Below are 26812 nucleotides of genomic sequence, written 5' to 3'. Positions count from 1 at the left end.
CTTTAATTACGACGAGCGAGTAAGCTCGCATAATTAATCGCGAGGCAGGCAGAATAAAAGCTCACGTTTCGTCTGGCGGCTGGTTCACGCCAGATCCGACATCGATCTCAATGCACTTGATCCGAACGAAGAGAGGGAAAGTGATTACCTCGTTACTTTCATCTCGCGACGAACGAGCCTTGAATAAGCGAACTTTTCGAAAACTAATCGCATCGCCTCGTTTTGAAAAACACGGCGTTTCATTCAATCGTCGTCGCGAAAGCGAGAACAAGAAAGAGAAAACGGGAAGTGCGACAACAGTATAGTTCCCAAATCGTCGTTCCCTCTTAAAATTAATCCACTAGGGTGTTGCAAATAGCCGGTGCGTTTGACCTGCGGCCAATTGCGTCGCTCGCAAATCCCGCGGATGCCATCGCCACGCACTTTCGCCGCTTCTAACGAGCGATGAGCAGCGGCACGTCTACGAGAGGGATGATGAAGGGGGGGGGGAGGGCGCGAAAGGGGGGATGGGCGAGAAGAAAAGCCCCGTGGCTTTTGGCTTTCGCGACGAGAGACAGAGAGAGAGAGAGAGAGAGAGAGAGAGGGAATCGCGCCCCGTGGCACGACAGGAACCTTTTCCAATTGACGTCATAGGCATGCTCTTTTGCCCTTTTTTTCATCCCGCCCCCTCGCCCTACCGGACGGGTTAAGAATAACAGCGACGCGGCGGGATCGCACTATGTGTTGCAACGCACTGGGAATAGACGGCGGCCGACTACCGGCCACCGCGGCTCTGAGTCGTCTCTGTCGAGCGTGTTGCTGCTCGGATTACATAAAGTATCTCTTGCCGATAGAGATGTAAATAGAAAAAAAACAAAACTTTTTTTTTCTTTTTTTATTTCATAAAAAAATGGTTAAAATAAATTGATTTTTCATTATTTTTTAGATGATAGATTTGAATTAGCCATTATTGTTTTAAATGTAGCTCGCATTCTAATTAGTTGTATAGTTATGCGATTACTATTTTTAATTATTAAAAATGTTTGTTATGCATCTAATTGAAAATTATCCGAATCATGTCGAGTTTGATGCAATTTGATGTAAAAATCTCATTAATCCATTAAAATTACTAAAAAAAAAAAATAAAAATAATATAAGAACTTTAGTTTTTTTATTTATTATTGTTGAAAAATATGAAGAAAAATAATATTATAAAAATATTTAAAAAATATAATAAAATAATATTTAAAAAAATAATGAAAAAGAAACTTGTTTTTCATTATTTTTTTATGAAAAAAAGACGTACTTCTCAACTATTTTTATTTTATTATTAAAAAAAAACGGTTTTTTTTAAATCTCTATTTGAAAGATACATAATTTCGATGATGAATTTGAAGTCGATTTTTCCTTAATAAAGAGAGATATCGAGGCATCGATAGTTTCCAAATAATAAGCAAAGAGGGGAATTTTTTCGCGAATTAAGCTTTGAAAGCATAAGATCGTATTCTTTAAATAATTTCTGCTTAAATAAGCTTTTATATTTCAACATTTAATTAAATAAATTCTGATATTTCTCTCGTAATTAATTTGAATAGCCTTTACTCCATAATAGAATTTTAATTCAAAATTTAATTACATAAATTAAGATCTCTCTCGACATTCTTGCCGAGAAAAAATTTTCAATTTAAATTATCATGAGCCATTGAGTCTTACAGATACTGCACAATAAAATAAAAGTAAAGGTCCCGCAAAAAAGTCGCGTGTATATTATATCCATTTTCGATCAAGCTATATGTCTTCTGTATGAGATTTATGTTCTCGAGATATAGCAATGCAAGCGAACTCTCTCTTCCACACTATCGTTATGTGAAAAGAAGAGCCTCGGAATAGAAGAATGAAGGGGCGGATGCAACAACCGCGACCCGTGTGTACATCTAACGTCAAAAATAGTCGTCGCCTTTAAGGTACGGCACGCTTCATTACGCGTTCATACATGGACAAGATGCACATATGCAAGCCGCGTGCCGCTGAACTACGTATATACATACAGCGTCCATTTATTTCCGTATTCTCGAGGGAGTCGTTTCTTTAACCACGTATCGTCGGCTCCTTATCGATCGTAATTTGAAGAACGGTTACTTCAACTTTTACCGAGGGTTCACGGACGAACTTTACGTTCGTCAGGAAATAATGTGAAAACCGTAACAAATTTCGCCCAGTTTCGGTTTATCGAGATTGCACTTGCTTCAAATCATCAAGGGGATAAAAATAGCGAGAGGATTTTTCTTCCCCGAGCATCATCCGTAATGACCCATAATGCCGCGATATTCGGAGCGCCGGCAGTTTATTGACAGATCACCGTACGAAAATGGACGACGCATTTCGATTTAATGCAGCGTATGAGATGCGAGCGAATTTACACGTGGGTGAAAATCCGAAAATAAAATCTGCTTGCCGTCTGTATCTCATCGACGCGTACGGCTATTCCGTAATTTGGCATAGATATTTCCGTCGTATTTCTTTATTTTTCGACTGGATCGCTGCTATAAGTATTTTCCTCGTCGTTTCATTCGTCCTTGCAACCTTGAATACGGAGACTCTTGGCGAGGGAAAAACTTGGAAGAGGCTTCTCTCTCTCTCTCTACTTGTCGGTCTTTTCTCCACGGTGGAAGTTTCACGTGGATAGTAGTAGTCGTCGAGCTTTGCTCCAGCATTGCGTGTACCTGAGCTACCTGACCTAGTCGTACAATGGACCTGCTGCCTCTCGGTCAGGTTGAAAAACACAATTCTCTCGACTTGCGTCGTCGAGCTTTGCCACAATACGTTTTAGGTCTCTTTATATCGGTTCAAGGTATCAGTGATGCTTTTCCGAATTTCCCGTATATGCCGTTTTGCACAAAGAAGACTTTGGAAAAATCCAATCTTTAATAACGAGTTATTGTGCAACCTGGACCGAGATCAGCTGGACCGAGATCAGCTGCGCAAAGTCGCGTGAGAGAATCTTCCGATTAAGATTTATAGATCCCGTTTCGTCTTTCTCAGCATTGTCCCTTACAACTATCGGCCGAGTATTTGCAATTTGCGATCGTATGTGTATATGTGTGTAAATCTATATTAATTAAATATACAGATGGACCCAAACGTTCCGGCCAGATTTTGAGATTTTATAGGAAATTTGATTTAATTTAATTTAATTTAATTCTGAACAAAAAGTTTCCAATAAACATGTGGAAAAATGCTTCCTTAAAAAGCGCCCAAAAAATTCTGAAATTATTTTACATATTGTTAAAAATATCAGGAAAAGTTGCGTTTTTTAACAAAAAAGTACCGAAACAAAAGTTCTATAGAATTAAATTATTTTTCAAATGAGATATTTTTGGGGCGCTAACGTTTTAAGAAAGTATTTTTCTACTCATGTTTATCAGAAACTTTTCATTCAGAATTAAATTTCTTATAAAATCACAAAGTTTGACCGGAACGTTAGATCCATCCTGTATAAAAAAATTCCTATAAATTTAATAATTATTCATTAAATTTAATGAAATATTCTTGAGACAAGCGCGTAACTCCGTGAATTTTGCAGTCACGTGTCTCATAGACTCTGATTGATCTTCTGAGGTAACGAAATTATTTCAAAGTGCAGCTACACGACGGTATTCTGAGTTGCAACCGGAATTGAGTTTCCAGAGTCATTAGACTCGGAGTGCGTCCTGTGACGCACGGAGACGTCGCTTTTTTTTCCTTTCTCTCTCTCTCTCTTTCTCTTTCTACCATCATATTATCTCTCTTTCTCTCTTTAAGTCTCCAAAATGGCCACGCGCAACCGGCGTAGCGTCTTCTTGGTATAAATACATATGAGAATTGGGTCGCTGCCCTGAACCCCGGCCATCACGCACCGTCTACGATTCTCCTTCTTCGTTAATCCCCTTCCCCGGAAGTGTCGTCTACGAATTCCGAACGCGCGCGTACATCGCCATTTTTCTCGGGGGAGTTTAATGAGGGTTTCCGATATTTGATTATGCTATAGCATTTCCGAAGATTACGGCTAAGTAATAATTTAAGCGCGAAGATCGTTTCTCCTCTCTAATAACATAAAATCGATACATTTTTATTCTCACAAAAAAAAAAAATATTCTTGCATCGTCAACTCATATTTCGCTCTCTTTCCTTCTTTTATTTCGCATGTCAACTTTCCAGTTTCTATTCCTCTAATTTCAATTTCCAAGAGACGATATTTAACGAGCGTGATCTGTCATACTTGTCATTTACGCACTCGAAATGAATTCAGTCGGCACGCGTCGCGCATAATAAATGGTAATAAAAAAAAAAAGAAAAATATGTATACATGTCGCTCGACCAAACCGCTCGCGTGACGTCGATTAGATAATTGGGACGGTGAATCCGCGTCGAGTCTGTCGTGGATTTGTGCGGATGTACAATCGCGGTTTTACCGCCTCCGGAGGCTCGGCCCTGTGTGTCTGCCATATGACAATACCATCTGTGCGACCGAGCAACGCGGAGATACGGGGATCCTGGCGATAGGTAGACCTACGACGGGGGTGCGGGAGAGAGCATCTTGCAAGCCTCGAAACCCAACCATTACGAAACGGAATCGAAAGGTGCGGCGGACACGCGGAGAAACGCGCCCCGAAAAATGCAGCTGGCAAAATATATCGCATCTGAATGATCCGGATAGATCGACACGTTGGATGTTTCTATGCTTGATAAACAAATCTATAAAGTTCGAATAAATTTTATTTCCGTACGAAAAAAGGCGTAATTATAATAAATTAAAAGTAGATACAAGTGCCCATTAATCGTCGACAGTTTACGTCACAAAATTTGACAATCTCTCAGTCTTTTAACGAAGTATTATTTTAGATTGATTTGACTGAATTATATAAAGACGCAATTTTAATTAAATACACTTGCATGTTTATGCGTAAATAAAATTTTAATTAGTTGCAATAAAAAAAATTTCAATTATTTGAAATTAATTAAGTTTTTACATTGATTCGATTGAATTATATAAAGCAAATTTTAATTTTAATTTTATAAATGCAATTTTAATTGAAATTTGCATATTTCGTAAATAAAATTTTAATCAGTTGCAATACAAAAACTTCATTCTGATTTAGATTAATTATTGAGATTTTACATAGACTGAATTATATAAAGATGCAATTTCAATTGAAAACACTTGCATGTTTCGTAAATAAAATTTTTAAGTGATTGCAATAAAAAAACTTCAATTAATTGAGATTATGCTTAATTAATTATATTTCTAAAGAGAAGTCACACTTCATTCTATTACCAATAGAGCAGGATGGAGATCAAAGCAGATGTCGCTCAAAGACGGTGCTAGTAAAGGACAGGTCGATAACATTATGTGAATATTTATTTAAAAAAAAAATATGCACTCTTTTTATCATCCGTTCTTTGGATATATTAAATATTTAATATAAGAAGGATTAAAATAAAAAAGATTCAGTCAAGAATATATATTAACACCATATCTCCGCATTTATCTCATTCTTTCTATCTAATAACTATAATTTGTTTATTATTTAAATATTTTATAATTTTCTTTTTAATATGTATTTACCACACTTTCCATATGTGCTTTCACAATCGTTAACCAAGCAACGACTGACATTATTAATTGATTCTCAAGAGAGCATTTAAACTGGCCACGTGCAATTTTACGATCGACGTCTAAGCTTAGAAAAGTGTATCGCAAAAAACAACATGCTTTTGATAAGCTTTTCTTCTCGATAAGCTAGAGATTTAAAAAAGGCAATAACGATCCTCGTGGATGGTCCAAGTTATCGCGATCAATTATCCATTATCATTATCAGCTGGAATCGATCCGGCTCTCGAGAGGCAAATTCCCAAGAGAAATTTCATCTCGTTCTTCATTGACACGCCAAGAACTGACAGGAGATGAATTAAATCCTATCATGGATCTAACCTAACCTAACCTCCCTGGAGGAGATTCCTCGCAAAAGGTTCAGGTGCCTCGTCGTCGCCGCGATGTCGCCGAACTCTCGGCAACGATCATCGGCATCGCGGTTGACACATGTCAAAAGGGCACGCGCGCGCGCTCCCGCCGAGTAAAAAAACGAACGAGCCGGCGAGAACACCGATAATAAAATACGAAGGGGACTCACCGCTGTGTCCGGTGTTGCTCGACGATTGACCCATCGTCGTCGTTGTCGGCCCGGCAACGGCGGCGGCGGTGGCAGTGATAGGTAATGGTGTCGGGTGTTTGTAGTACGGCGTCGCGAGACGTACACGGCGGGCTCACGTGAAAAACCGGACGCATGGGAGCGCGTGAAACGAGCACATTTTTCGCAATAGCAGTCGACGACGGCGGATCACCGTCAGTCATGCAGACAGTGCATCTTGCATCCGCAGTGTCGCTGGGATGCCGACGGGGGGGACACACGGGAACGGACGACGACCGCACACCGCACAAGCTCCGCCGCGCCGCGATCAGCGCGAGCGGCGCGCGAGCTGATTGGCCCGGCGGCGAAGGCGCCGATTTTGCGCGTCGCTTTGAACGTGACGCAGCGCGGAAATTGATTCTCTCTCATATGATGCAGGTGTTGCCGCGGATGCTGGCCGCGTTTTCCCGCGTCTCGCGTCAGCGAGACAGCCAAGCGAGAAGAGGTTTCATGCTTAAAGTCTATTCAAGCAGAATAAAAAGTATATAATTTTTAAGATTTTTTTTGAAGAATATTAGAAATCGGTCTGTTTGACATTTCATACATGCTTAAGGGAATAGAAAAAATTTTTGTAAGCAGAACAAAATTTATTTTAAGCTGACAATTTTTATTTTAGTATTTAATAGTATTGTATTAATTGTTAATAATTAATTAATATTAATATTTAAAAAATTAAAGTTTTTTATCATTTCTCGAAAGTTCAAATAAGTATGCCCAGCTTGTTTTAAATAAAAAAAAAGCTACTTGCCCAAGATTTAAAAATATGTAAATAAATATTATATATGTTTAAATATTAATAAAAACATATGTAAAAATCCTAAATGTCATCAATCGTTCATACTGCTAGAGAGTCTAAATTAGAAAATTATCTTAAATCGATTTTTTCATTAAAAATGCAAATTGCTTGAAGCAATTATTAATGAAATATTTAATGAAAAAATCAAAAGATCATTCATTCAAATGCAAACAAAATACTATTTAACAGATAAACGCATATAATTTCTTTAATAGATATCTTGAGTTTTAAATATCTCATTTAGTATCTAATCTATATATGTTCAATATAAATATTTTATTAATTTAATTTTCTTATAAACAAAATATTTAATTCCATTTACAAAATCCTTTCTATTTTTTAACGTCCTATCCAACGTTCAATCATATGTAAATTAGCAGTATGTTTTATAATATTTAATTATAATAAGAAATTTTCCGCATTCTTATCATAGATCTAATTCCATTATTGATGTTGCCTTACCGAGGGGAGTGGAAACACTCGATGCCACTTGCGGGCCCGAATTCTCCGAACATCTTGGATAAAGGGCACCAGAAAAAAAAAGATATCACAACATGCTATAATCATGTGAAGAATGACGAAATTATTATAGGAATCGAATGTATGCAGACGAGCAGGTTTTCGAGAATCTCGCACTCGTTATAAATTCCAACTACACCCATTATTCGCGTGTCCGCACGTGCGTGTCCCGAGACGGGATGACGCGATTATAGCGTTCATAGAGTAGTCGCGTATAAAGATCGCGTGGAAGCCGGTTTCGCGGCGTCTTTCCTCTCTCGCTTGGACGGCAGAGGATGAAAAACTTATCGATTCCTCGCCACACCGGGGGCGCTCGTCCAAAGTCATCGATCATCCCTTAAATTTTTGCGTAGGCAAGAGATTGGAGGCTGTACACGGTCGTCGAGCCGCGGATCACCTTGGTAACCGGCCGTCAAAACACTACGTCGACGAGCGTCGTCGGGAAAGCTGGCTTCGCCAGACGATCATCGACGTCGTCTTATGGATCATCTTACCCTGCGACAATGATCGCGACGCTCGATCGGGATCGGAGAACGTCGTGTGCGCGACTGAGATGATCGTCGACGCGGTATCCGTTCGGTATCATCCGGAATGTAAAAGCTGACGACGAGGACGAAAGTGCGATTCTATTCGGGAATAAGCGCCTTAAATCGAAGCATGAACGGGGGGAATCCTTGGATCGTTTGCCTCGTGCTGCTGACCATCTTCGCCTTCTTCCAAAGAGGTAGATTAATTATATTTCGTTCCCCCTCCCACAATAATGACAATCTCTCTTTCTCTCTTTCTTTCTTTTGAGATTTATTTTAGATTATCAGATATAGATTATCGAAAATCGAGGAAACTATGTGTATCTAAGATAATCTAAGAGTAAGATCAATAACTGCTGAGCTTCGAGAACGCCACGTGTATAGTTTGTGCGTTTTTGTATAAAAATAGCCCATCTGGCGCCGCTCGAGTTCTCAAACACTTTGTCGATCGCTACGAGATCTTTTTTGCCACGCCGAGAGATGACGTAAACATCCTTGACGTTCTTACATCTTTGTTATTGGCGAATAAATTTTTATATCTGACATAATCAAATCATAGACAAAGTGAAAAATGTCCGCCCGGAAAATTTTAGAAAATATTTTATCTATCGCGTTCTCTGTCTCATCTCATGATTGCACGATAAACAGCGAGCGCAATCTCTCTCATCCGCAGGGTGGGCCATCGACTGTTTCAAGTGCGTCTCGATCGATGGCGATAACAAACCATGCGATGACCCATTTCACAACAATGGTAGCCTCGCTTTCTTAGAATCGCCCTGCCTTGGAGGTCGAAAAGGCCGGGACGGCCTCTTTCCGGCGACAGCCTGCATCAAGATTGCCGGGGTATACGGTAAAGTATAACTAGGGCAATCAAAATATTAACATCTTATATTTCTGAATAGTTTTCTTTTTTTTTTTGTACATTATTATAATCAATCAAAACCCAACCACGTGTCCAGAAATGTATCAAATCTTATATCTTAATCGATTATGTCTGATTATGTCAGATGAATCCGGGGTATCTCTCATGGTGAGGAGCTGCGCGTTAGACAGCGGAACTTTGACGACGGACTCTGAGATTATCAGAATGTCCCACTGCGGTGGTTTTTACTTTGACAACAAGTAAGACTTATAGCAGCACGATACGAATTAACAATTAAAAAAACGAATCAAAAGTGAATTTATATTGTTGTTTTTTTATAGGTACGTTCGCGGATGCGTGCAATCTTGCAGCGACGCGGACGCGTGCAATGTGTCGTCGAGGACTTTCACGCCATTGATTGCCTTAATATTGCCGATCCTCACGGGGTTCGCGTAATTTACGTCACGCGAAAATAGGAAAATTCGCGGATACGACGAAGTCATCACTCGAAGAACGAAGCAGTCTGGATATTAAAAAAATGTGGAGGGATTTTCTGATTACGGGATATAGCGGCAAACGTTGTAGTGATTATATCAATGTACAACCATAATTAATACGATGATCTTTCATTCGATTTCATTAAGTCTTTTACGATACTTAAAACAGACTATATAGTGAATACTGCCAGATTTTACGATTAAGCTCTACATTGTTATCATTAAAAAGTAGTTCACACGTCATTTATTCTGGCTATCAGTAGCTTTGCGTACGATACGTTAATTCCAGCTTGATATCAATAAAGCATATCTTGTCTTAAATTGTTAAACCTACACACACGCATTCTTTCTCCACTTTTCCTTGTCGCAAACATAGATAGTGCACGGACAATTTCAGGTAATCTCTCGTCGTTTTTTGTTTTGTCGAAATTAATCGATTCATTTCTTCAATTTTGTATAATCGACAGCTTTATATTCTGTTGATGAAATTTTTCTACGACGAAGTGTAAATTTTAACGGTAAGGATCGACCATGAAAAACTGCATGACCAGTGTCTCCGATCAATTTGTGAACTCCTTCTGGCGAGTCTTCTGTTGGCTATGGGAAACCTTCGAACTCGTCCTCATCATCATACTCGACTGCTTGGCGAGGCTAATTGAGCTAATACTCGTGACGATAAATCTAATATTTCAGGTGACGGATTTTCATTTCGAATATATCGCAATAATAATAAATAATAATGAATAAAATCTCCGAAGGAAGCGGGAGTTGTCGAATTTTTTGATTAAAAACGCATTTTTTAACTCATTTCGATTTTAATTATGAAATGATACGAGATATAAACTTTTCGAAGAAGGAATTCGCGAAAAACGACCATTAGCAGTAAGAAGTAATCGGATTTTTTTAGGTGATCTGCTTCCTCAGGGATTTATGCATCGACGCAATGCAGACATTTGCCAATATTTTCCGTGGAATCGTTAACATCATTAGCAATATCAATCGCGACGATGTCGAGGACTTTGCCTCTGCCTGCATCGTCGTCGTCTTATGCACCGGAGCTGTCAAAATGCTCATGGACTTTTTAAAGCAGGTATACATCACATGTATCGCGTGATAACCATTATGTCAATAATAGATAGACGGCGGCACGCCGATAATCGAGCGATTAACCGTCGCTTATGAATTAGTAAACAATTGTGCTTATCAGCCTTGAATTTTAAAAAGTATATAAAAAAAAGTCATTCGAAATGATCATTCTCGAGAATAAATATTTTATATACGAATTAGAATCAAAACAGAACATTTGCATTTCCAAAAAAAAAAAAAAGAAAAAAACGGTTTTATTTCTCATTTATATATATAATAATCCTCTATGTTTTCTAAATGTAAATAGAATCTTGCGTAGATATCCCGTCTTGGCAAACTATTTTCTACTATTTTTGTACGATACGTTTTGCAAATGTGATACTACTTTTTAGAACCGTCGGACACGACGAAGCGCAGGAACTTTAAGCCGTTCGTGCGCGTGTCTCGCGAGGAATATCACTGCCACGTGACGTGGAAGGTTGCGGTGCAAAAACCAGGTAAACTATTTTCTAAACTATTGTCTTGATTTTTATATGAGTTAAATCCTCTTGAAATTCATGTAGTCGCACATGTCTGTGTCTTTATCTGGTTTTTGATCCGACGAGAGTCGCGTTCAATTACATTTGTTTAAACGTTCAATGTCGCAAACGGTTTTAACGTTCTTGTTGATTACTTAAATTATGTATAAATGCAAAACTCACTTGATGATGAAAATAATTCGTCATGAAGATCGCCAGAGTATATAAAGAGTAATTGTGTCGTCGTAGCCATTCTATTATATGTAAAATAATATGTACACTCTCTGATTTCATACATCGAGATGATGATTCTTCGTACTTAACGTCTCGCGACTCGAACGTTGACATATATGACCGATCTCAATGTCATATCGATATTTCAGAATCCCCACACGAAGCTGTTCAATGTGTTTGGGCAAAGCGTGACTCAGATCGGTAATAATAATAATCCGACGATAAGGAGTCATGGGCAGAATGCATGTCCTTCTGAAAGGAAAACAGGCAGAAGGATAAGGCGAAATAATAGACGATCGGTCAGTACCAGAAAAGGATAATTAAGATTTTTTTTTAAGTATGTTTTGACGTATTTTTGCGAGGTATTTACATAAACATTTATTGTCCGTAACAACGTGTAAGACATGTATATCAAATATAACTTTACTGTAAAATATAGCATATAATTTATATTTTATCATATATACATTTTTAAATACGTGCGTGCAAAAAAATTTCACAACACTTAGTTAAATATTGTTTCTATAGTGATATTATCAAATTTAAATAACTTGAAAAGTGTTGCAGAAATTTTTTGACATGTATGTAAGCATCAATTTGTAAAAGAGAGACATTGAAATCTTTGTAGAAAAATATAAGATTCTGTACTATAAAAATTATATCTGGAAACACGCGCGCGCAAATCTCTGCTTTTACACATTGATGAATAATAATCGATTCTCTTAAACACGTAAAAAAGGATATAAATTACAAAATCTTACGCTATGTAGTCATGGAAAACATCGCCGTTATAAATAGAAAATTCGTTCTGCAACAAGATTCGATAATACTTTTATTGCATTGTCTTTAACTTAAATATATGCGAAACGATATGAAGAACGATTTTTGTAGATTATGCTGACGCACAGCTTTAATCGTTGATGATGGTGATGGCTAAATTATGTTCCGGCCAAGAAAACGTCTTTGGCAATTGAATCTGTAATGGAATATATCTATACATGTTGATGTTGAAATTAGAATTGAAAGATATTTTGACATCGACGTTCCGATTACGATAAGATACGCTGTATACCACCACTATTTCACACATATTACCTTATCCGATGCGTTCAAAATTTGAAATTCTTCGGCCATTCTTTCGGATAACTCTTCTGAGAGAAGCACTTGCAGCCATGGACCTTGAACAACGTACGGTCTGTCCTTAGACACGAAAGTACCTGTGACCGATGGCGCAACTATCGTGATAGCCGTATGGGACAATATGGATTTGAATGTGAAATGCCTCCCGTGCATCACACGGCCTCTGCAACGATAATTATTACATTATTCATCGGACGTCGTTGTCGAGCCGCTTGCAAAAATTCTACTTTTGTCATGACTAACTTTAATGCTAACGGCAGTAATGAGCCGGCTTCGAGGTTGAACGTTAGGTGTAATCCGGATAGAACTCTAATACAATTTTCATCAGAAACTGTGTCCTTCTGCTCGCACGGCGAAAGCCTTTCCGTTTTTACGATCGGTTTCACATTCTCCTCCTCATCGTCGGAATCGTTTCTTCTCTCCCTATATCTCTCCGCGCTCTTATCGTTCGTTATTTGCACCCACCTGCATAAATATACATTTTAAAATTAATTTCAAATTAATCAAATTGAGATTCTCTAATAATTTTTCAATTTTTTCAGTTCTTAAACTCACCAACATTTAGCGGATACACCACTTGTGTTTGATCCATCTCTCTCGATACCGCATTGTATCTTCTCCGCTATAGAAGGATCGTCTTCCATGGCGGAATGCATTCTTCTCATGTTCGTGAGTAACCACGGACCGCAATCTCGTGCGCTTTTTAATAAATTCACGACACCTGGACCGTTCCAATGTTGAGCCGCCTGCAGTTCCTCGGAAGTGACGCCGACAATTTGAACAAATGAAACCTAATAAGAGAATTATCTCATTTTTGATACTTGAACCGCACATTCGATCTATGCGATTTAGCCATTTAGTCAGAGATTACGGATTTTGTTTCTCGGATACGCGAGGAGCCTATTCTCAAGAGTCTGAAAATCTATGCGAGCTTGAGTCTTATACGTACGTCGCCGTGAGGCGTTGAAATCGTCGGCAGTTGCGGATCCTGTCCCATCAAGATCTGGGTGATACGACCGTTTCCGTTGTCCAACGGAGCGTGCCAAGAAACGTGGTCACCCGGCATCAACGTATTCCCGGAATTGAAAACATATTTGGCCAATTGCTGCATCACATTCGCCGGCCATGTGGGCGGCGTCATCTCGCCCCTTTCGCGAACGAGCCGGAAAGTTAACTCGAATCCGAATCCGCTGGGACGACCTGGACCAGGTTTAGGATGTAACCGACCGTCGCCGTGTAGATCGGACAATCCTAAACTGTAAATAAATAGATAGATTAAATAAATAGAAAAATATCAAGCGTGAGAATATAACAAAAAAGTAAATATCCTATATATTATATATGACTTCCCTTTGAGAAAGGAAAGTCATATATAATATAATCTCTGAATTCGATTGAAAAAGAGAGACGGATTGAGTTGGATAGTATTGAGCTAAGTACTGATTTCAGTAGTAATACGGGTGGCACGGAAGAAAAAGCAAGAGCGACCCTCAGCTGTATCCCGCAAAAAGTACGTAGACATTCGGTCAATGGCGATGTATAATTAGACGGCGCAGACGAAAAAGGGAAAGTCCGGCGCTTCTATTTCCGACTCCCCGCGCTTTAAACGACTTTGTTTTTCCTGCGCCCTACACGCTCTTTCCCTCTTTTCTCTCTTCCTCTCCCTCTTGGAGAAAGGAAGATGAAATGAGAGACATAGAAAGACGCGGAGCGGTATTGGGACAGCTGTTTGAAACTGAAGAAGCAAAGATCGTCCCGGCGCAGAGAAGGGAAAAAAAGAGCCGGCACCCTTTTGGCGAAAGGTCATTCGTCATTCGGTACACAGATTCCAATAAAATGTCCGAGAGAAATATATCCTCTTAGTAGCTCCATATGTCGTATCTGCCATAGTTTGCATTCCAATTAAATTTAAAACGAAATAAAATTTAAACGAATGCACGCGGTTCTTAAGCTTTATTTAACTTATAAACATATCTTAGATAATGTATTTGATTTTGTGTACAAAGATAAAAAACGCGATTTCTTCTTTGAATAACAGAGTAATAAATAAATAAATCGCATCGATTTTTCGAGACGAATTTTTAAGACAAATTTAATGTTTTTTTTTGTTTTCTTTAAAGATACTTTATATAAATGTTACATTTGACACAGATGTAATGATTCTCACCTGACATAGTGCCAATGTGGAGGTACTCCGAGCTCGGGACATCCTGGATTAGCGTACATGCTAATGTAGTCGAGGGCATCAGGCCCTCCTAGCCTAAATGAGAAAAATACGAAGAAAATTCGAATCAGCTGACACAGGACATCCGGTATGTAAAAGAGGGGGCTAAATATAGTTCACGTAATCGATGTTTCTCGCGAGGGAGGAATGGAAAAAAAACGAGTTTCTACGAATACTTTGTAAAGAAGTACACCTCATATTAACTGCAACATTAGCTTCATAAAATAATTAAATAAAATTCGATAAACATGAATATGAATATCACCTAGCAATCGGAAAAATAATATCGATGTGCATACATAATAACAAAGCCAAAAAAAATATGTATAAAAATTAAATAAAACGAGATTAATAAATTAATCAAAAATAATTTTGCAAAATATAATTTAAAATTGAAAAAAATTGAGAGAAATTAGATACAATTTAATTAAGTATTTATTAAAAAAAGAGCTTTGACGAGGCACGTGTGCGTAAAAAAAATCAATCATTATTAACGACTACCTGGCAAGGACACCAGTTGCTCCAAGTATTTTGGAGCGATTTAAAAAAATAATAAATAATTTTCCAGTATTTTAACGGCAAGAGCGACGCCACTTTTCGCGTGGCGTTGTTACCTTGCGTGCTTACCAATATTTCACGATTGCCGTGACCGTTAAGGGATTGATCTGTTCCGGATAGATCTGCCGACATAGGTTGTACAGAGCGTCGAGACCCGGGGCTCGTGGCGGCGGCAGCGGGGCCTGGACCGGCTGACCTGGCGGAAAACTCCTCGTAAACTCTTCGCATTCGCGCATGATGTTCGTGTTGTACATCAATCCGGTGGGATACACGCGCCTGCTATGCGCTTTGTTTACTCGGAACGGGTACACACGAAACGTTCACTGACATCAGCCACACTACTGACAAGACAAAAGCGCGATCGCCTCTCCAGCGAGGATTATACAAGCGCGAGATGGGAGGGCGAACGTAGAGGCACGGACGCATCCGCAGGCGGTGAAAGTTACTAGCCGATCGATTTCCGTGATTGGCTCCGCCATAATTAGTCAGACTCGTGAATATTTTCAAAAAGGATTCGATTTGAATGATTGATTGTGAAGTGATTAGAGCAGAATTCGATAAAATTAATATACAAATAAATATGTCAAATGTCAGATTGTCAAATGTCAAATGTCAAATGTCAAAAACCGAGCAGAATTTGTGGTTTTTAACCATTCGATTTAAATGGATTTAAAGAGTCTTGATTCTAACATTAAAATTTGTTTTTATAATTTTTTTTTTGTATTATGTAATTCTACCTAGGATGACGGAAAATGAATTCAATTAGTGCTACTATTTCAATTAGAAAAACTGTCTCACGAAAAACTGCAAGAAACAACATAAACATAAATATCATATGATTAGTTGTCAAATATAAAAATTTTAAGATTTTTAAAAATTCTCTATTTAAAAGCCAATGCATGTGTCGATTTATTTTCTTGCTAGAAAATTCCCAATGTTTATTGACCATTTAAAAATAAAGCCCTTTGATTGGTCGATTCTGCTAGTTACCCTAAACATCGATCGATATGACTGGTTGTGTCCAATCACACTGTGTGTCCGAATGTTCATACATATCTCTTCCAACGTTAGCAAGTCTGAAAAAATCTCGTAAACACAGATTAGTAGATAGCCAAAGGCCCGGATGAGGGCGAGACCAGTATTTTTCATTGGTTTCAGCGCCATACAGTAGTGGCCAAACCAGTAATTATGTTCCCAAGATAAAATCGCGTCGTTAACACGATAGTAATGCTTTCCATTTAAACAAAAACATTAAAAATTATTTATATTAAAATTTCTGTCTTTCTTCAATATCCACGTGTAAATGGAAAGCAACAAGGGATATGAGTATTATGTTTTAGAAAAATTTGGAAAACTGCTTTTTTAATAATTAATTATTTTATTTATAATTTCATAATAAACGAATAAAATATAATTATGCAATATAATTATGCAGAAATATATATATATATATATATATATATATATATATATATATGTATGTATGTATGTGCGTGAGTGTGTGTGTGTAATTTCTTTTATATGTGTCAATATATCACTTAAAAATAATAAAATTTTATTAATAATAAATTAATAATAAATTTTTATTGTTTAATAATATATTTATCTCTCTTTTACAAATTGTCCTCTCATCGCCCACTTGTCGGTAACAAGCTTGTAGCGAACGAGATGAGCATTGAGAATAAGCAAGATGAATGTATGAATGCGAGTAAGACAACATAGGAATGAGACAATCATAGAAGCAAACAAGAAGAAAATGGCAACGTCCAAAGAAGATACGAAGATCGTGCCTTTGCCGTCCTTTTTTAACTCGCTCTTATTATTGCCTCGTTCGCTTCTGATAATAAGACAATAAGAGTGAGCGAGACAATCACAGGAGTGAGCGAAAGAGGAATATTCATAAAAGCTCGATCTTGATCCTCGAATTTTCTTTGCACGTTGCTATTTTCCTCTCGCTCACTTTTGTCATTGTCTCGCTCATTCTTATCATTGTCTCAGGAACGAGCGAGACAATAAGAGGCAAGTCTTTCTCACAATACATTGGTCTCATGATGAATTAGCCTGGACTCGCACCAGGGGCAAAGTCTATTGATAAAATCAAAGGAATTTAGCCTGGACTCAAACTAGGGCAAAGTCTTTTGTTAAAATCAACAGAATTTAGCTCAAACTCAAATCAGGGGCAAAGTGTGTTGCACGGAAATGCCGGTCGCGCCTTCATGCGGGCCTTTGGCTATCTGTCTATTAATCTGTGACAATACTATTGTTTCTGACATTAGGTACGATGTCCAGAGGTTGAGACCGAGAAACATACTCTTTTTTTCTGCCAGATATATATATTGCGCATATCAGTTTAACACATGACAAGTATGCTTATGACATATGTACATGCGAATATGTCATTTATGTAGATGTACTGAATAGATAACATCTCCAACACCTAAACCTTCTATAAACTTATTTCTATACTTTTTGTAAATAAAAAAAAAAAAAAAATAAATGCGATTATATACTTCTGTATATCTATGTTAATTTAAATAGATCTTGATAAATATATATCTTTGTAAATATAAATAATAAATTATATTGATTTATAGAAAATAAATGTTCAAGACAAGAAAATATCTCATTTTAATTAAATTTTCAAGTAAATTAATATCATTTCAATGTGTAATAATTGCAATGTATTTAACATGAATATTGTTTAAGCAATAAATATCATTTGTAATTTCATATTTTAGCTTCTTTTACATGTATCAGATAATTAATTTGTCTAATTAATACTCTCATCTCGTACATTTCATGAATTTTTATTCACATCTATTTATCATAAGTATAAAATTGCATATTTGACAGACAAATATAAATATATATGAAGTCTCCGAAAATACAAAACTTAATAGCATTAAAGATCTAGAGGTCTGTGTAATAATCAAGAAATAGTGCGTGACGACGAATTCATATGATAATAATTTATTCAAATATGATAGAGCGGTCGCGCTCTCAGCACAATTATACACTTGGATGATAAGGGCGCGCGTATAAATTAATCGAAAATGAACAGAAATACATTCAAAAATAAAAAACTCTGAATTGTTGCACTAAGTGCGATAAAGGTAATTGAAAATGCGCGCACTTCGCGAAAGTTCGAAATAGAAATCTATAAAAAAAAGATACAAAAGAGAAATAACGAGGTAAGAAGCGAGAGGGTGAAGGACTGTGTTGCGTTATCGCTCGGTCGATTGAGAAGAGAGATTAGGGAGAGGGCGAAAGAGTGTCGCTGCGAGATAACGTCATCTTCTCTTAGTTCTCATCAACCTCGGCTTCCTGCTCTTCATCGAACTCGGCGTCCTCGTCCGCGGTAGCCTCTTGGTACTGCTGGTACTCGGATACCAAATCATTCATGTTCGATTCGGCTTCGGTGAATTCCATCTCGTCCATGCCCTCGCCAGTGTACCAATGAAGGAAAGCCTTTCTTCTAAACATAGCGGTAAACTGTTCGGAGATGCGCTTGAACAGTTCTTGAATGGCGGTGGAGTTGCCAATAAATGTGGCAGACATCTTGAGACCGCGTGGTGGGATGTCACAGACAGCGGTCTTGACGTTGTTCGGAATCCATTCGACAAAGTATGAGCTGTTCTTGTTCTGGATGTTGAGCATCTGCTCATCAACCTCCTTCATCGACATCCTACCACGGAAAATGGCGGCGACTGTGAGATATCTGCCATGTCTAGGGTCGCACGCGGCCATCATATTCTTTGCATCGAACATCTGTTGAGTGAGTTCCGGTACGGAGAGTGCTCTGTACTGTTGGCTACCGCGAGACGTGAGGGGCGCGAAGCCGGGCATGAAGAAATGAAGACGAGGGAAGGGTACCATGTTTACGGCGAGTTTTCTAAGATCAGCGTTCAATTGACCGGGGAACCTCAGACAGGTCGTGACGCCAGACATCGTGAGGGAGACAAGATGGTTCAAATCGCCGTATGTGGGCGTTGACAGTTTCAGAGTACGGAAACAGATATCGTAAAGGGCCTCGTTATCGATACAATAGGTTTCGTCGGTATTCTCAACAAGTTGGTGTACGGAAAGAGTGGCGTTGTATGGTTCGACGACAGTGTCAGATACCTTGGGTGACGGCACGACGGAATACGTATTCATAATTCTATCTGGATACTCCTCGCGGATCTTGGAGATAAGCAAGGTACCCATACCGGAGCCAGTACCACCGCCCAAGGAATGCGTAAGCTGGAATCCTTGCAAACAATCGCAACTCTCGGCTTCTTTCCTTACAACATCGAGAACAGAGTCGACCAATTCAGCGCCCTCGGTATAATGACCCTTTGCCCAGTTGTTACCCGCGCCGCTTTGACCAAACACGAAGTTGTCCGGTCTGAAGATCTGACCGAACGGTCCCGAGCGTACAGAGTCCATGGTGCCGGGTTCCAAATCGACGAGGATGGCACGGGGCACGTATTTGCCGCCCGATGCCTCATTGTAATATACGTTGATTCTTTCCAGTTGAAGGTCGGAATCACCGTGATAGGTGCCAGTCGGGTCAATGCCATGCTCGTCGCTGATAATTTCCCAAAACTGCAATGTAAAAAGAAGTTGTTTAGAATAAGAATAAGAATATTTTTATTAATATAGCATTATGACATCTCGACAAATATTATTATCGTAATGTGAACTCTAATATATTAAAAAAAAATTCAAAAAATATATCTGCTACTATGTTAATTCTACTCAATTGTTATTTTAATATATATCTTAATATTAAGACATATTCCTGTTTTTAAATTTCGTTTATTATAATATCCAAGTTTCAAAAATTAAAAAAAATCAATCGCGAGATGTTCGGTTAAGGAAATACGCGCATCGCATATTCTCTCGTTTAGCAAGTGTTTTATCCCTGCCGGAACGAATCATCGCTCAAAAATTAGATACGCGTTCCGACTCTCGCATCATTCGCGCGCATGTGCACGAGAGAAGGAAGTTTTGCGCACCGCAATGCTTTCTCTCCGCAATTATCCTCGCATCCGTTTCCAGCCTTCCATTGTATCGAAGCGTTAACGGAGTCGGTTCAACGACCTCGAAGCACGGCGAATAGCTCGCGTGTAATTAATCGTAATACGTCCGAGAAGCTTGCACATCGAATTATATGTTTCTTCTTTTTTTCTTTTTCAAAGCAAGAGCTCTTGCCTCTCGATCGAATTGCCCGAGCGATAATAGAGACTAATTAGTCAGCCCGGTAATAACCGTGAACACAGTTTCGTTTGCATCTATCGGAGCCGGTTGATCGTCGAAGCTCATCGTGATGCGACGATCACTTGCCACGTAATCTCGCGGAAGTCCTTGTTTCGCCACGGTAATCGCTCATAATCATTCGTTTTCATGCTGAAATGTCAATCGTTCGTAAGTGCCTCAATTTGTAATAAAGCGTTGCAACAACAAAGATTTCATAATTTATTAAACTGAATATTCAAACCTTTACGATAACTTTATTATATACTTTATTATAACGTTATTACTTTATTTCTTCCTGATTTAACTTGAAAATAAAGCAATTTTTGGAAATTTTTTTAAAGAAAAATATAGAACATATTAATTAATTCTAAACTTTGCACGTTTATTAAATAACATTTCAAGTATATTTTGAATTTTTTTCAATCAAAAATATTTGTTTCGGAGTTATAGTAATCCAAGCAGACTACCTAAAAAAAAATTGTTCATAGTAAATATGTTTCTAGCCGTTATAGTCATTTGAAATAAAAAAATCGAAGAGATTTACATTGTATGAGTGCAACTATCGCGTGGACTAGTAAAAAAAAAAAATATTAAAAAATTTAAAAAATGACAGCATCTTAAAGAAAAAAAATTCATTTTTTATCAAAAAAATTATTGCGAAATGTTTTTTAATAAACATGCAAAGTTTAGAATTAATATGTTTTACTGTTCTTTAAAAAAATTCTCAGAAATCACCTTCATTTTCAAAGCGTCAAATTAGGACGACTCCTTAATCATGGTATGATTGATATTATGCCTATAAAAGGCATCTCTCAAATAATTCAGAGCATCATCAAAGAAATAATCTGCTAATAAACAATTGTTTAAGTGTGCAAAGAGAGATATATAGATAGTTAATAGTGATAAAGAATTGATTATTAATCTCAAATTGAAAACTAAATGTAAGAGAACGTTTACAAGTATTTCCATTAGCGAGAGAGAAGATATTGGGCGTATCTGATTGTAATTTTGCAAACAAAAGAGAACGCTAATTATGAAATCGCCGCGTGCGGTCCCCGTTGCATCTCTCTATTCCCATCCCGGTAACATGGTTCAAAGACCCCATGGTATATTTCTGGAAATCAACGTGCGAAAGAGGCACGCGTGTATCTCCAAGTACAAAAGCGTGTAAATAACGGATAGCTAGACTAGCGTAATTATATCGCCTTAACAAGTCAGGTATAATGTAATCTTATCGTAGGTCCGGGAATATATACATCATCGCGCGACTTTATAACGGAGACTATGACAAGATACTAAATTATACGTTACTTGAATTCTCTCTCACAATAGAGATGCTCTTCGACGGAAATTGGCCGTTTCTATCAATTTATCCGTGTCCAATTATAAAACCGTACACACGCATGCGATGAGACGGAAGAGATTATTATTTCATTCTTGATTTGCAATTTTAATTAAACGTGCACTTTGTAAAAATACATCTCATTGTTAAATGAGCTACCTTGCTTAAAAAAACACATATTTCCCGCTAATCACTATCGTGCGTTTAAAAAATAAAATATATCTTCATTTAGTTTGTACATATATTTATATTTCTTTAATACTTTCTTAAAAAGAATATATCTCATGATAGCGATCGGATAAATATTAAATATGTAAATAATCACCGATGAAAAATTTTATCGCTGTTACGTTGGTGAGACTTTCATTCCGCGTCAAACTATTCCCCTTCTTTTTCGCGAGAAGATATCGAATAATCTCGAGGTCCGTATACAACTTGCGTGAAAGTCACTGCAAAAGCAACCAAGTCCGCCTACCGTTCGATATTACATCCCACGTGAAAACGATGGGTGTATTAAGAGGTGACCATATATGAGCATCGTCGACGAAAGCTAAGATCGCCCAACCCTATCTCTTCTCCCTCCCGCCCCTCCCTTCTCCCCGTTCCCTCTTACTCAGTCTGGCTGCAATATACGTGTATACATGTTAGAGATATACGTATATGAGTCACCAATGTCACTGCTATATATAGAGATGATGACCGTAAAACCAAGATACGGTCATGTAATTAACATAAGCCGCAATCGCACGGTTATGCACCGCGACAATTCGTTTGCCCTCATTTTAAAACCCTCGTCTCCTCTCGCTCACTGATTTCTCTCCCGATTTCAAAGTCAGTCTTGCCGAAATTTTCGCATTTATCTCTTTTTCTCTCCCTTTTTTTTCAGGCGGCAGATATTGTCGGCGTTTGCTATATCGGATACAGAGCGAAAAGTCGAAACCGTTATTCTAAATGTATTGTATGTGCCGTGTGTTGTACTTAAATATTGCATAATTATAGAGCGGACACAGATTGATAGACAAGCGGTCCTGAGGGTTCCGAGGATCCCGTTGATTTTTAATGAAGCCCATTTATGACAGAAGACGTTCAGCTAGAAAAGCTCAAATGCCTAAATTGTCTAAAATAAAAAAAAATTAATTAGGCAATCTCAAAAAATTATTACGTGCAAAAATTAAATAAACTTTTTAGGAAAAAGAGAAAAAGATTGTGCCTTTCAAATGTTATTTACGAATTTTAAAAACAGCAATATTCTATTTATATCTTCTAAGGAAAAAAAAACGCATCTTTAATGAATTCAAGTGCAATTGAATGCGCTTATAGATTATATATATCGCAAGGCTGATATCAGCCTTCAAATGTGATAAAACAATCTGACTTCTAATAGGAGATGAGAACTGTTATGGCCACTGTTATAAAATGCTCGCATCATAGCAATTGATTGTAACGCAATGTATTATTATTAAAGATATTATGTGAACATTTTTAACAAAATTTTAAACATAAAAAATAGATGCTATCTCAAAAATGTATTCGCATAAATATATTTTATTACTCTAGTAAATGAAAATAATGACTATAATTAAATATCCTGTTTAAATTAAATTTTGGGAATATCTTTCTTAAATTAATTAAGATAAGTAATTAAGGTGATATACAGATCATAAAGCTTCAAAAAATGAAGATTACAAACTGACCACACTGTCTAGAAAATAAATCTTGTTCACAAAATGCCTTCTGTTAACGAACTAGATCTTGAAATAGCGATATTGAATAGCATAAAAAGCAGTTAAAACTCATAACATTAAATTCATTATACTTTACAATCAGTAAAAATCAATGAAAAATTAATGAAGTTTGCTCACATTTACACCTAACAAGTCAAAAATCATTATATCTGCGATAAAAAATATTTTTAAATAAATTTATAATTCATGAATACATCCATCCGCGCGTAAATATCAGAATTAAAATAGAGATCAAAATTAAAGTCACAAAATAATAATCATTAAATCGCAACAGCAAACGAAATTCAGTCTTCTATACCAAGCGCGATCAATACACCTGGCTATATCCAGAGAGAGGGTCGGCAACGAGCAAAACGGTTGGAAACGGGCCGAGGTGATGCGAAGGAAAATGGCGAGAGGATATCACCTGGCTTCCTTTATTTGGGAACGTTGCCGCACTACGCGAGACTCGATGTCCTTGGACTCGAAGGCGTCCGCTGAATGAGCATTCGATTACACAACGACTTCGTCTAGTAAAATGTATTTACTGCTAGCATTACAGCTTTTTATTACATATACCTTTAAAAAGTGTATATTTTATTATTTGAAATATTTTTTTAATACTTTTAACATGCACACGAAGTTTTTCCAAGATATGTATATTTTAATCAATGATAGCTTTATTTGTTAATGTACTTTGATGATAAAATAATTTCTTTAAATTTCCGATAAAACATAAAATAATGAAACTTCAAATATATATATTTTAATATATAAAATATATATTTAAAATGTATTTAAAATTTTGGCATAAATGCGTTATTTAAAATGTCATTTATTTCTTATCAGATTAATCTTTCTTAGCGATAATTCAGTTATCAATGTTGCAAACAACTTTTCAGATAAAATGAAAATACAAAAGTACATTGCATAAAATTAATTAATAACAGAGCAGAGAAGTTACGTTTGTTTGTAAAAAAAAAAACTCTTATCAATACTTATTATAATAATTAAAAAACAACTTTTAATTATTATAACAAATTTGCTATAAAATGGTAGAAAATAATTTTTCATGTTATATTAGCATGACGCTAGATTGGTTGAGATAGACGATAGACAGTTTGAGAAACGGGCATTGACTTGATGTAGCAGCCTTAAAAATTACAAGAGCATGACGATGAACGTTGATCAGTTTCTCCTCGCACGATCTTTACCATTCTCATCATAATATTGTAAATTATTTAAATAGATTACTCGAGCACATCCTATTATAAGAAAAAAATCTTTCAAGTTAGATTACTCTATAAAAAATAAAAGCAGAATGCGATTAATAATTATATACGTATAATTAATATTTTCACACACATATACATATATATACATATATATATATATATATATAAATTTTAAACATTTTGTTGCTAAAATTTCTCTTCTCGTTAAATATATACATAATAACAAGTTGTTTTTTTAATTATATACACAATAACGTGAAGAATAATTTTTTTGAAGAATAATTATTAATACAAATCTTATATTTCAAATATATTTTTCTAATCACTCATACATAACGATAATAGCGATCGTGCATGTCGAGAAATTAACGTAGAATATAATGGAAAAAAAAAGGAATTGAGTCGTGCACGTAGAATGGAAATGGAGAACGTCGGATCCGCACGATTAACGAGAAACCGAGCGTCCGAGCGTATCGACTCGCGATAACGTAGTCCGCGTCCGTTAACGGACGTTGCTTGAAAATTTTAAAACACAGCCATCATGCGACGAACGCGTCGCACGCAGTTGGCGCGATCGTGACGCCGCACGGCCAACGGACGCAGGAATTCCATCTGCTTTAAGGGGCGCGCACACCGACGCATTTGGCGCGTTCCCATCCTGATCGCTTCCCGGTGCGATTAATCAAATATTCGAGAAAATTCCATCGACGTTAATCGCGAAATAGTCTTTTGTTCGACTAAAATTATGCAAGATGAGCGTTAATGTATTTAACGTAATAAAGCGCAGTCGTAATTCTTTTTCGTTCGGTGTGCATTCACCTTTAGCGCATGCAAGCGTGACGCGAAGACGAAGAGGGAAGAATGTTGAAGGGAGATAGCGAGATACGATGAGCCTCGTTATTTGTAATATCGAACGCAAATACAATATGAGTCAGAATGTGTGAAATGTCTATTAAATTCTCTTATCGCACTTTACAAATAAATAAATCGTCGCGCGCGCGATATTAACAAATCGACGTTTGAGAGAATTACAATAGGGACGAACAATAAGAGTGACAAAGGGCACCGGTCGGGACGAGAGAGAAAGAGATGCGCGCGCAGCCGGTCGATACCACCGCATAAAACCGATGATCTCTCGTCGCCGAGAGAGAGAGATATGCCACACCCAAGTCTCGGATTCCGAGTTTCCGCGAATGACAGATAATTTCGGCGATTCTCGTCGACTCATCTCCGTCGTCCGATTACTCGAATTTTCCGTCACGTATTTTTCGGTCACGACACGATCGGCTCAAGTAGGATGGAATGTTACACACACACATATACATGCAGAGAGAAGATGGCGGACAGGAACGCGGTGGTACGGCGAAAGAAAAGGATAGCGGGGAAAAAAAACCGTTACAGCCTCTGCCTGCATGCCGGCCGGCGAGCCTTGTCGCCATGACAGGTCTTCGACCGCCGCGCGGGCGAGGCTCGACCGTTGTTACATCCTCGCTTATTATTTCGAGTCGATGGTGTGTTTCAGATGCATCCTCGTTCCTCCCCCTTGGCGCCGCGAACCGACAAGGAACTCGGATTCCGCGTACTTATCTCTTTCTTTTCGCGAAGTAGAACGCTCTCGGGGATTATCTCCGCGTCGATCTCGCGAGATCTTTATACAAGTAGACGGAGAAAGGGAATCTTGAAAATGGAATCGTGATAGCTCGTGATTCTCGCGATCGGATCGACTAAACAATACTATCCTGAGAACAAAGGAAAAATATGCGCGCGCGCGCGCGGAGGACGCGTCTCGGTTCTACTATTAGATTCTCCTTTTTTTTTTTTTCCATTTACCTTTGCTCCAATTTGGTTACCGCACTGGCCGGCTTGGATGTGGACGATTTCCCTCATGTTGCTTGTACGGGCTTTACTGACGACCTCTCGATATAAGAAACCCTCTCTGGGTACGTAATGCGACGGGCGATTACGATCGAACTGACTTGGACGATTACAGACAAATGCGTCGCGAGAGCTCAGAGACGAGTGTGCGGCGGTTGCGATGTCCGTTACAGATTTTCAAGCCTCCCGAACGGCGGGGAGAGGGGCCGGTGGGATGAGGCGATGCGG

General features: G+C 37.8%; 5 protein-coding genes across 9 annotated transcripts in view; 2 read left to right on the top strand and 3 right to left on the bottom strand.

Annotated features, from left to right (window-relative positions):
* LOC126856976 (uncharacterized) overlaps positions 1-9728 on the top strand; it is a 111343-nt gene extending 101615 nt beyond the window's left edge. Inside the window, exons 1-5 of one of the 4 annotated variants that reach the window (XM_050606029.1) lie at positions 4588-4598; positions 7875-8245; positions 8722-8898; positions 9056-9170; positions 9252-9728. In XM_050606029.1, coding sequence (XP_050461986.1) covers positions 8179-8245; positions 8722-8898; positions 9056-9170; positions 9252-9366 — 474 coding nt within the window. In that variant the 5' untranslated portion in view covers positions 4588-4598; positions 7875-8178 and the 3' untranslated portion in view covers positions 9367-9728. Of the gene's footprint in view, positions 1-4587; positions 4599-6629; positions 6688-7874; positions 8246-8721; positions 8899-9055; positions 9171-9251 lie in introns of those variants that run through there. The other 3 variants (XM_050606030.1, XM_050606027.1, XM_050606031.1) reach the window with 3 other exon arrangements.
* Positions 1-11347, bottom strand: part of LOC126856913 (protein neuralized) — a 58078-nt gene extending 46731 nt beyond the window's left edge. Inside the window, exon 1 of one of the 2 annotated variants that reach the window (XM_050605923.1) lies at positions 11195-11347. In XM_050605923.1, coding sequence (XP_050461880.1) covers positions 11195-11309 — 115 coding nt within the window. In that variant the 5' untranslated portion in view covers positions 11310-11347. Of the gene's footprint in view, positions 1-6149; positions 6522-11194 lie in introns of those variants that run through there. The other variant, XM_050605926.1, reaches the window with a different exon arrangement.
* On the top strand, positions 9939-10565 carry LOC126856985 (uncharacterized). Its single transcript, XM_050606043.1, has 2 exons — positions 9939-10100; positions 10315-10565. Exons 1-2 carry the CDS (start codon positions 9939-9941, stop codon positions 10519-10521), a joined length of 369 nt encoding a protein of 122 aa, XP_050462000.1. The 3' UTR covers positions 10522-10565.
* An 808-nt stretch (positions 11348-12155) lies between the features above and the next one.
* On the bottom strand, positions 12156-15403 carry LOC126857182 (suppressor of fused homolog). The gene is made up of 7 exons (XM_050606375.1): positions 15237-15403; positions 14553-14645; positions 13335-13641; positions 12941-13176; positions 12629-12850; positions 12341-12548; positions 12156-12221 (listed from the first exon to the last, which is right to left on the bottom strand). Exons 1-7 carry the CDS (start codon positions 15401-15403, stop codon positions 12156-12158), a joined length of 1299 nt encoding a protein of 432 aa, XP_050462332.1.
* Positions 15404-18121: 2718 nt separating this feature from the next.
* Positions 18122-26732, bottom strand: LOC126856940 (tubulin beta-1 chain). Its single transcript, XM_050605963.1, has 2 exons — positions 26540-26732; positions 18122-19754 (listed from the first exon to the last, which is right to left on the bottom strand). The coding sequence occupies exons 1-2, from the start codon at positions 26594-26596 to the stop codon at positions 18468-18470; spliced, it is 1344 nt and encodes a 447-aa protein (XP_050461920.1). The 5' UTR covers positions 26597-26732; the 3' UTR covers positions 18122-18467.
* Between the last annotated feature and the right edge of the window lie 80 nt (positions 26733-26812).

Source organism: Cataglyphis hispanica, chromosome 20 (assembly GCF_021464435.1).
Source record: "Cataglyphis hispanica isolate Lineage 1 chromosome 20, ULB_Chis1_1.0, whole genome shotgun sequence".
Lineage (NCBI taxonomy): Eukaryota > Metazoa > Arthropoda > Insecta > Hymenoptera > Formicidae > Cataglyphis > Cataglyphis hispanica.
The sequence above is the reverse complement of the archived record's forward strand: the minus strand, read 5'-3'. Positions and strand labels throughout refer to the sequence as shown.

Bases quoted from the DNA above. Each gene is read 5' to 3' on its own strand.
- LOC126856985 (XM_050606043.1), top strand. From the start codon at position 9,939: ATGAAAAACTGCATGACCAGTGTCTCCGATCAATTTGTGAACTCCTTC. The intron at 10,101-10,314 runs GTGACGGATTTT...GGATTTTTTTAG, and splicing joins CGATAAATCTAATATTTCAG to GTGATCTGCTTCCTCAGGGA.
- LOC126857182 (XM_050606375.1), bottom strand. From the start codon at position 15,403: ATGCGCGAATGCGAAGAGTTTACGAGGAGTTTTCCGCCAGGTCAGCCG. The intron at 13,642-14,552 runs GTGAGAATCATT...ATTTATTTACAG, and splicing joins CCACATTGGCACTATGTCAG to TTTAGGATTGTCCGATCTAC. The intron at 12,222-12,340 runs GTAATATGTGTG...ATTCCATTACAG, and splicing joins TTTTGAACGCATCGGATAAG to ATTCAATTGCCAAAGACGTT.
- LOC126856940 (XM_050605963.1), bottom strand. From the start codon at position 26,596: ATGAGGGAAATCGTCCACATCCAAGCCGGCCAGTGCGGTAACCAAATT. The intron at 19,755-26,539 runs GTAAATGGAAAA...TTTACATTGCAG, and splicing joins GTAACCAAATTGGAGCAAAG to TTTTGGGAAATTATCAGCGA.